Source organism: Halyomorpha halys, unplaced genomic scaffold, assembly GCF_000696795.3.
Source record: "Halyomorpha halys isolate HHAL.00 unplaced genomic scaffold, Hhal_1.1 Scaffold384.1, whole genome shotgun sequence".
Classification (NCBI taxonomy): domain Eukaryota; kingdom Metazoa; phylum Arthropoda; class Insecta; order Hemiptera; family Pentatomidae; genus Halyomorpha; species Halyomorpha halys.
The window spans coordinates 75,141-86,041 of record NW_027107790.1 but is presented as its reverse complement, the minus strand read 5'-3'; the positions used below and the strand labels follow the sequence as shown (position 1 = coordinate 86,041).

At 30.4% G+C, this 10,901-nt stretch overlaps 1 protein-coding gene across 3 annotated transcripts in view; it reads left to right on the top strand.

The window, feature by feature from the left end:
- The window catches only part of LRP1 (LDL receptor protein 1), a 273,932-nt gene that overhangs the window by 188,833 nt on the left and 74,198 nt on the right, over nt 1–10,901 (top strand). For all 3 annotated transcript variants that reach the window (XM_067046122.1, XM_067046121.1, XM_067046123.1), the window contains exons 42-44: nt 4,870–5,105; nt 7,375–7,608; nt 8,756–8,936. In XM_067046122.1, the coding sequence (XP_066902223.1) occupies nt 4,870–5,105; nt 7,375–7,608; nt 8,756–8,936 (651 nt within the window). The remainder of the gene's footprint in view (nt 1–4,869; nt 5,106–7,374; nt 7,609–8,755; nt 8,937–10,901) is intronic.

Sequence of the window (10,901 nt, the reverse complement as noted above, 5' to 3'; positions counted from 1 at the left end):
TTAAAAGAGAAAATATAAATAGAATGATACAAGTAAATAATTATACAGAATGAAAATTATTAAAAATAAAGTGATGAAAGAAGTGGAAAATAAAACGTATATATAGGTAATTAAATATGTAACGAAAATAACATAATCAAGGAAATTCTTATTTCTCAACCATCTTCTCCTCATATAGATTACTGAAACAGTTTATGAACAATATAATTTGTTTACAGCTTTACCTATTGTAACAATAATTTATCAAAATTCTTGTAAGATCTTACCCGTTTGGCCCAAAAGCCTTTGTTTTTTAAAACTGATAATTTTAAAAGCAAAAACTACTTATAAAATTGAATTATAAGCTTCAAAAAACTACTCACCTCATCACAGTCTTATTTCCTGAAATCTATAGGCAAACTGGTCAATGTAAATTTAATATTTATTTATAGATATAAAGGAAATTATTATAAGTTGTCTGTATCTTAGTTATAAATTTGTCTTCTCTTATTCTTGCTTTTTCGATAAATTTTATCTATAAGTCTATTTTTTTTCTAGCTATATTATTATCATTTGTCTATATTTTTAATTATAATTTTCTTTTACTGCCAAGAATAGTTAAGTTTATTTTTAAAATACCCACCTTCGTAGTTATTTTTAGTTAAGAAGTTGGGAATTCAAAAATTTCAGAGGCTGTACCTGAACACCTATATTGAAAATAATATGTTTAAGAGAGAGGAGAAATTGTAAAACAATTGTATTTATCTGTAAAAGATAAATATTACAGGCACTACAACATGGTACGGGTCTTAACCTCATCAATACATCTCCTCAAATTCTCTGTTTTACATAAGGGTCTGCAAAGCTCTTGTTTCCAAAAAAATTTCTATACTGTTTGAAATTTTTTTGCTTAAGCTTTAATGTTGTCTGCCTATCTCAATTGTGGTCATTTTCTCTTTCTTTTTCTTCCATATATCCAAATAATAATTTCTTAGTAGGTGAGTCTCCATCCATTCTTAGGGGAGATAATGGCTTGATGAATATTTTATATAGTGAGATTTTTGTGTTTCTCAACAACAAATGGCTTCTTAATGTTTTGGCCAGATAAAAATAATATCTATTTTGGTGTGGTAATTTTTCCCTGTACCTCTGGGTTGAGTTCATTGTCCACACAGACTAGAGACCCTAGATGAACGAAACTGTTATGCTTTTTAACGCGCAACTTCTAAATGTATCAATCAGAAATTGGTGGCCATAAGGGATTGGCAACCATATATTTGGTCTTTGCATGGTTGATTTGCAGACACATCTTCTATCCTGCTGCTAGAAAGGCCTTTTCCAAGGCCCTTTGTGATTTGGCTATGATATCTACATCATCTGCTTTGGCTAGAATTTGAACTGATGTGGTGAGAATTATACTGTTTCTTTTCATACCAGAGGCCCTTATCACCAGTACTAGATTGAACTGAAATACTGTTGATCCTATACAGCTATACAGCAAAAGGAATACAACCGCTTGTGATTTTATTCCTCCTTCCTAGGAGCTAAAGCTTGATTTGGGCCTTGGCCTCCCCCCTAAAATTTTCCAGTTATTCTGATCCTGTGCTGCTAATCTCCAGTTTCTTACTCCTAGCAGTGTTCTGGCATCCTGTGCTATACAATCCTCCTATCTGAGTTTTGGCCATCCTCTACCTCTGGCTCAGAGAAGGATTCCTTCTAGGATGCTTTTGGGGTATCATCTATATTCATCCGGGCAATATGTCTAGCCCAGCGAAGACATCCAATCATTACAAACCAGATGATATTAGCTTCCCCAAAAAGCTTGTATATTTCCATCTTCTCTAGTAGTCACCAACCTTTATCGGACCAATTATTCTTCTCAGGATCTTTCTGTTCTTCGAAGTAGCATCTTTAAAGCAAAGATTTGATCTCTGGTTGATATCCTTCCCATAAAAAATACTGGTAGATTCCTATCTCTCTTTCTCCATAATTATTCTCTAATAGTTGATGTCAGATAATTTTTTTTATGTCCAGTTCAGGAGAAATATGCCATAATAATTATTGCAATTAGTTAGATCTCTTTTTTAATGGAGGGACGATAATGCTTGACTACTATTCATCTGAAATATTCTTAGTTATACAAATGCTATAGGGAAGGTCATTGATAACTTTGAGTAACTCATTACCACCAGCCTTCAAATGTTCTGCAGTTATTCTGTCTGATCCTGAGGCTCTATTGTTTTATAGTTTTAAGATTGGATCATTAATTTCATATTCATTCAGCTCTTGAACAAACTAAAAGCTATTGCTCTGAACAGGAGTTTCACCTTCCATATTTGAGTCCTCAGAAGCTACTAGAATACTTTTTAAGCTACAAACTTATCTGCCAATAATGGTTTCTTTCTTTGTAATTAGTGATCCATCGTTTCTTTGACAAGTATTGTTTCTCAGGTGAAATTCCTAGCCCTGGGCATTTATACTCCTGTAAAAGGCTCTAGTGTCCACCCGACTTGTCTTGTATTCAATTTCTTTTATTTTCTTCAATTCTTTTTCCTTATTTTTTCTTCTATGAAAACACTTCTCTTATGCCCTTTTATCTTCATATTTCTTAACTGCTTGGCAAGTTCTGTACTTCTCTATCATTCTCTTTTAGGCCTCATTTTCCCTTTCTGTAACTGCTTGGCATTCTAGATTAAACTATCTAGACCTCTGGTGGTTTTCTTCCATTCATAGCCCCATTCTGTATTTCATTTGATAGCATTTTTTCATTGATTCCCTTTCCATACATATCTTTAGAAGGACTCAGTTCTAAAGCTTTATTTAACCTCTTGACAAATTTTTCTTTGTACTCTGATTCACATGGTACCCAAGTAGTTATTCTTTCCATTCAAGCCGCTTTAGTTTTATGAGCATTTTTTTATTTTTGCCTGAGTGCATGATAAAATCAGATAGTGATTGCTATTAACATTTGCTCCTCTAAAAGTTCTCACTGCCATGAGACCTTTGTCTCCTGATAACCAGAATATGGTAAATCTGGTTGCTAGTATTGTCTTGGGTAACCCACGTGGCTTTATAGATCTACTTACGATCGAACATAATGTTACCAACCATCATATTCTGGGACAGGGCAAAAATCACCAGCTGTGTGCCAATATCATTAATGTTCAAACTGTGCCTTCCTACTATAGGCAAAAGAACATGATCTCTTATGATCTGAATATTAAGGTCCATCAGAACTCTCTTCATGATATGGCATGGGCATTCCTCAACCACCCTTTCTAAATCATGGTAGAAAACATCCTTTGCCTACTCATCTGCCACCGTAGTGAGTGCTTGAACCGAAACCATAGAATAGTTTTTGAATCTGCTCCTAATTCTTAGCATGCATAACCAATGGTTAACAGGTTTGAAATCTATGACATGCTCCCTCATATTACCAATCACGACAAAACCTACTCCCGAGATGTACTGATTCTGGTGGCAGCTGTAGTATTTTGGATGACCTCTCTGCTTCATAACTCCAGAGCTTAACCTTCTTATCTCCTGTAATGTACATCTTATATTTGGAAAGTTTATACAGAAGATATTTTAGTACTCTTGCCCTGTATTGTAGCTATACAATCTAAGAAAAAAAGAGTGTCTGTGTGTTACTCTAATCAAGATTTCAGAAATTTTTCTCTTGATACTCCCACTGTTTCCTACTACAAAGTCTCCCTTATCTAATTATTATACATGGACTACTAGACCTTTGGATTATACTAGATTTATACACTGGTAGCAAGTCAGGGTTAATTCCTGATAATTTTGGTACTAGTTAATAAAAAAAGCTCGGTGGATACTTTAAAACTCTATTGAAAAGGTTCTGTTGAGGGTTATCCCTATTGAGCGACACGAATTGAACAACTTTGATCCTATTAAAGCAGGAATAATAGTAGTATAAGTAGGAACTTTAATTTTTTTTAATTTCCTGCTGCTGGAGCTTGTTTTTTATATAAGTACCCTTATTTTTCATTATTACACATATCTATAAGCATTGCCTGGTGACCTCATCTTATATCCAATGATTAATCAGGAAGAAATCAGTTGGGTGTATGGCCAAAGAAGAAAACATTGATAAGTATAAACTTGTATTTAATGTGTGTCATTTCAATTTAACTTGCAAAGTAAAATATAATAAAATACATAAAAAACTCTAAACAAAAATAAGAATATAAAAGTTATTTTTCAAGAATATTTAGTTAAACAGAAATTAATAAGATGTGATGATAATCATAAGCTAAATAAGATATGAAAGATGTAATAGAATACATTAAAAGATTAAAAATAAGGAAAGAGGAAGAAAAAGGAGATAAAAAATAAAAGCGAGAAAATTGTACCATCGTGTCTGAAATTCAGATTCTGTGCGATGGGATCAACATAGTAACACTCTCACATTGGATGAAGGATAAAGTTTGAACTAAAGTACTGGTTAAACTTATTGTCTGAAGATGGAAATTCAATGAATTGGCTGTTAATAGAAATAAGCAGAAGGTGACCACGGATTATGAATATTACAAAAGTGAAATGAGTTAATGAGAATAAAAGAAGCAAAGGATGGAATGGATAACATCAAATAAAATTTATATTTTTAACAGGTTATTTATTATGTTATTACATGAGGTTTACTTATTTGGTTTAACCAATAGGTTTTGCGCCTTTATTTCAAATAACTTATTTGGTAAATTCAACCTGTTAAGAATAGAATAAAAAAAAAAAATGTATATTTTCTTTTGTTTAAAGTAAAAGGGTGTATTATTTATATGTTTTTCTTCTTAATGTATGAAACAATTAACAAACCATTATATATTATTTTAATTTGTTTTTACTTAACAGTAAAACTTTTCATTTTAGGGTTGAAGAAAAGGGGAGTATTAGGAAGTATAACTTGAACAGTAACATCACCTCAGTATTAGCATCAGGATTAGGAGACTCTCTTAAAGACATGACTGTGTTCTCAATGTCCCGTCAAAAGGGTACCAACCCTTGTTCCAACCATACTTGCCCTGCATTATGCCTTTTTAATGGTTCCTCACCTGTTTGTGTTTGCCCTCATGGGTATGTCTCTGAGGATAGAACAAAGTGCTTGGGTAAGAGATTACTAATAGAAATTTTGCATTATAATAATTATATATAAGAAGATGGTCAGGGTTGCGGTAAAAAAAGAACAAATAGTTTAAAACTATTTTAATGTTCGATGTTTTGCCCCACTTTGCAGGGCTTCATTAGGGCTGTTCAAAGCGAACGGTTGAACCAAAGTACTGGTTAAACTGATTGTCTGAAGGTGGAAATTCAATGAATTGGCTGATAATAGAAATAAGCAGAAGGTGACCATGGATTATGAATATTACAAAAGTGAAATGAGGTAATGAGAATAAAAGAAGCAAAGGATGGAATGGATAACATCAAATAAAATTTATATTTTTAACAGATTATTTATTATGTTATTATATGAGGTTTACTTATTTGATTTAACCAATAGGTTTTACGCCTTTATTTCAAATAACTTATTTGGTAAATTCAACCTGTTAAGAAAAGAATAAAACATCGGACATTAAAATAGTTTTAAACTATTTGTTCTTTTTTTGAACGCAACCCTGACCATCTTATATTTAAATCTTTACGGTCAACTATATATACATATATATAATAATTATAACATAAATAAAAGTAAGTAGTATCCCAATTATTGTTTCAAAAAAAGCCTGTAAAAACATCTTCAGTACATCAGTCTTACATATTTACTACAACTCTAAATTTTAAATGTTTGGATATAATATAAGTTTATAATGTTTTTGTTATCATTATTGTTAATGGTGAAAGTTAAAAGAAATTCAGGCACATGCTAATAACTTAAACCACTTATGTATGGTCCACTTATTTTAAATACTCACAATCTTCTGAGTAATTTCAGTATGTGTTTCCTATTATCGTATTCTTCCCAGAACTTGTTATTACATGGAATAATAAACTTTCTAATGTGCTTAAGATTTATGAATAATTTAAATGCTTCCTAGTAATGAATTTTGCTTAACCAAGAACTGGTTTAAATCTGTTTGTGCTAGATCAGGTGAGTTGGATGAGTTGAAGTCGAATGGCTATTAGTCAGTCAAAAACCTGTACTATAATTTAGGTCAATTAGATGAATTAGGCAGAATATTAGTTATAAAGTGCTAAAAACCTTCATTTTGATTTAAATATAAATGTGTGTTTTAACAAAATTGATGCGTTTTATAAATCATGTATCCCCTAGGTATGTTTAATTTATAAATCCAGTAAATATATTACAAGGGAACTATATTTGGAATTTTGAATAAATTAAGGCCTTTAAAACAAAATAAGCTATAATGAGGTGTAGATAGTTGACCGTAGATTAATGATTGGAGAAGTTTGTCGGGGGGTGCGGTCAGCAAAGAACAACATAAATAAACATGAGAAATTCTACTTTGATGGAAATAAATTGTGAATTTAAAATTTAGGTATTGTTTATATGCAGGATTAGGATCTTAATTAGATATTTTTTAATAGAAGTTCATGAGCATATCATTCAGATTCAAGATTTGGAAAAATTTTATCACGGTTAATACTTAGTAATATTTATTTCCAATTATCAGGATTTCACTTTTGAATAAATGACTAAATGTTATATTCCTTTATTATGTTATAATAAAGAGAAGTTAGTTGGTTAATGAAGAGAACACAAATTATAAGAAACACTTATAATTTATTAGTGGCAACATTTTGGCCTTTATTTTATGTCTTTATTAAGACGTATAATAAGAAAAATCTAGTGTGGAGAGTGCATAACACAACTTTAACTTAACACTACTTTGAATAAAAATTCATATAAAAGGAGGTTCCATTATTGTCTTATATAAGAAAATAAAATAAAAACATAAAAACGAATTTAAAAAAAATGAAGAATAGATTTAGTACAAACACTACAACAGAATGTACATCATGACAGTATGAAGCCAACTGAAGTTTTTCTTTTCACTTAACTATATTGTAGGTGAAGAGAGCAGAAGTAAACAAAAAAAAAAATTAGTTTTTAGAATCAGCTGTTTCCTCCGTATCTAGAAATCCTGGGTTTTGGCGCCAGATAAGTATCATCGAGCACTAACTGTAAACAAAAAGATACAAAATAACTCGCATGGTTTTCAATAACAGAATACCTTTATTGGGTCCAGAATCTCTATTTATATACATTTGATAAACTGATATGGCCTGTCAGCTGATATACCTAGGCCATAACTTATATATATATATATATTGATTCTAATCATTATTATGTCTAAACTGTATTTTTATAATTTGATTGAATAATTGAATATTTTCTCATATATTTCTATGTTTCAGATTACGACATTTTCCTTATGTATTCAAAAGTTGTTAAGATTGAATCTATTCACATAACAGATGCTAATAATGCTAATGCACCCTTCCGTGCTATTCATGATACAAATCTTATGCGTAATGCTATTGGTCTTGCTTATGACTATGAAAGGAAAACTTTATTTTATTCTGATATACAGAGAGGATCAATCAATGCTGTTCATTTTAATGGAACTAACCACAAAGTCATCATTGAGAGTATGTTTTTATTTTTATTTATATGTTGTTTTTTTACTAGTGCATGGAAATCTTTATTTATTTCTGCTTCTTTATATTTCCTCCTTGGTACCAATATTATTTTATGAAAGAGAAATGGCTTTCAGCCTCTTAATAGCTAAGTATTAATCAGATTGCCTCTTAGTTTTTTCTCAGAAATTAATCTTCATGATGTTTTATTATAATGCTTTAACTATCCCTTACCATCCTAGTGCTTCTGGGAGATTAACATAAGGTGAGCAATGACGATTGAGATTCAACTAAATCTTACAGAACTGGAATTATTTCTTCCTTTCTGTTCTAAAGAGACGCAGTTAAAGAACAATTTTTTGTTCCTTATTCCATCATTCATTTGTGTGTAACTACACATAACTGTGTTATTTTGTCTCTTTTTATGTAAGTATATAGTTTCTTCAAAAGACTCAACTAAAAAACATTTCTTAATGTAAATGTGGTATGTGATTCCTTAAAACCAACAGTCCCATCAGCTTTAGTATAAACACTTTTTACATGGAAATGAAGGGGTTAAAACCATTTATAGTTTTTCTATATTTAATTAGCATTCACCCCCTCTTTTGGTCTATATCCTCTGGCCTTTAACAGATAAAATTATGTTACTGATTACAATATTCTCCTCCACTTTCTGTGGCTAAAAGTAGCCTGAAAATACTATTTTCTGGATTTTTTATAGAAATACACCAGTTATCTAAGTTACAAAAACCCCGAAAAACAAGCAGACACTGCTGTACATAGAAAACGTTCCTGTGTGTTAAAAATATTATATGTAAGATGCTTATAACCTAATTCTTGTTTGCATGCATTTTCCACCTTACTCCTTCATTACTTTCGAGAAAATGTTGATCACAAGGCTAATGGCATCCACTTTCTATCGCATGGCAATCATACTTTCTAGAGTTTATAATGTCCCCTGGATAGACCCTTCATAAGTGCATGTCCATCATTTTCCTATCATATCCAGCTAACAGTTTGGGTAAAAGTGAGTATGTGCTCTTACCTTTCTTTACATATTTGCAAACTGATGGTAAAAATATTTTATTATAATATACTGTAATATTTATTTATTATTCACTTTTATTTTTTATTATTGTAATTTTTTTTTTTTTGACAGGACAAGGTAGTGTTGAAGGAATAACATATGGTCCAGTTGAAAATGCTCTTTATTGGACATGCAACAATGCTGCAACAATATATAAAGCTGACCTCAGCAACATCTCAGCTGGGCCTCTGACGATTGTCAAATTGACATCATCAGATAAACCTAGAGGAATCACAGTTGACCCTTGTGATTCGTAAGTAATAATCTAACCAGTGTATTCTGTAATATTTACTCAATAAACATAATCAAGTGTTTGTTCCATGGGAATGAATTAATTAGAGTCCCTGTTGAGGGGTAAAGGTGCATAAACCTTCAGAGCATTCAGCGAGAGCATACTCTTCGATGGTTTGCTTCCCTTTTTGCTTGAGAGAAATACATTAAAATTCCAAATAATTAATTTAGATTAGATAATGTAAAGTTTGTCCGAAATGTCATTAAAAATAAAAATAAATGAAGTGAGAAGTATTAAGGGAAAAGTGTTTATTTTTCCCTGTAAATAAAGGTTACAAATTTATTTGTAGAACTTATTTTATTCTACTTATTTTTGTTCTTCACTGACCATACACCCGACCATCTTCTTTTCCCAAATAATGGAACTAATAAAATAAATTAGTTTCAACGTTTCAGCCAGAATGTGAGGGTTTAAAGGAGTCATTTATCATTATATTTATTTATTTATCCCTTTATTTAATTTATCTATTTTTTATTTATTCGATTTTAAATAGTTATTACTGTTAATATATTTATTATTAATTTATTTGTTATTATTATTATTGTTTGCAAACTCCTTCTATTAATACTTTGCATCTTTTACATCCTTTTAACATTTTAGCTGTTCTTTTACCATTTATTTCACTTTTCAAATATTTTCTGTCATCATTTTCTCCTTTTAACTCCTTTAACTTTTGAAAATTATTTGTTGTCATCTTTCATTTATCCTTAATTTTACCTGTATTCCTTAAACTGAAGAGTAAATAGAAGTTCAAACTGAACTGTAATTTCATGGGTTAAAATTTTTGAATCTCCTTGGAACTGAAAAAAAAAAGTTTTTATATTTTCAATATAATTTTTTTTTTTTTTTGGCCTGCAGAATCAAAATCTTTCAGTTTTCGTATGAAAAATATATAAGAATAGTTTACTAGATAATTTATACATTAAAAAAACTATTTAATTAAAAGCTATTATTTTTTATGCAACTTATGCATTTTTCGTATACTCTACTTGAGAAAACAAATTTTGGTGGAAGTCCCATCTCGATATCATTTTCCAAACTCGAAATATAACATGAAGGATTTTCAGGGTGTTTAATTTTTCCTTTGTTTTCTAGGTCCATTGGACAAAATGGTTGGATATTTGTTAATCATCTTTCTTTATATAGAATCACAAAAAAAAATTTTTTTGAGCAAAATCAGCGAGATCATACCTTACTTGTTTGCAGGACTACTTTTTTTGATTTTTCTGAATAAATACTCCACCGACAGACTTACCAATATTTTTAACAGAAAAACAATGAAAAAAATGACCATATCTCCTAGATTCCAGTTTATGAAGTGTCTAAAAGATAATAATGACATTAAGGGTACAAGATTCTAAAATGGCATACATCCTTCAATTTCAAAGATATCCAAATAACTTTAGAGGTTGACTTTCATAGTTTGTAATGATCATAAATAAACATTTTTAAAAGTAGGTGTTATTTGCAAATCCCAAGTTGTAGCCATATATATCATCACAAAGTTTGAAACTGTAGCTCACTTTCACTTTTAGAGGAATAATTTCCTGATAGTATTTTCGCATTTTTTTAACTGGTGTTAGGAACTTTAGGATTTAGTAGCTTCAAGATTTCTTTTCTTCAGACTGGATTCATCCTTACATTGCTCTACATCTGTATTACCATCAGAAAAGTGTTGGAGGTTCCATTATTGTCTTATATAAGAAAATAAAATAAAAACATAAAAACGAATTTTAAAAAAATGAAGAATAGATTTAGTACAAACACTACAACAGAATGTACATCATGACAGTATGAAGCCAACTGAAGTTTTTCTTTTCACTTAACTATATTTTATATGAATTTTTATTCAAAGTAGTGTTAAGTTAAAGTTGTGTTATGCACTCTCCACACTAGATTTTTCTTATTATACGTCTTAATAAAGAC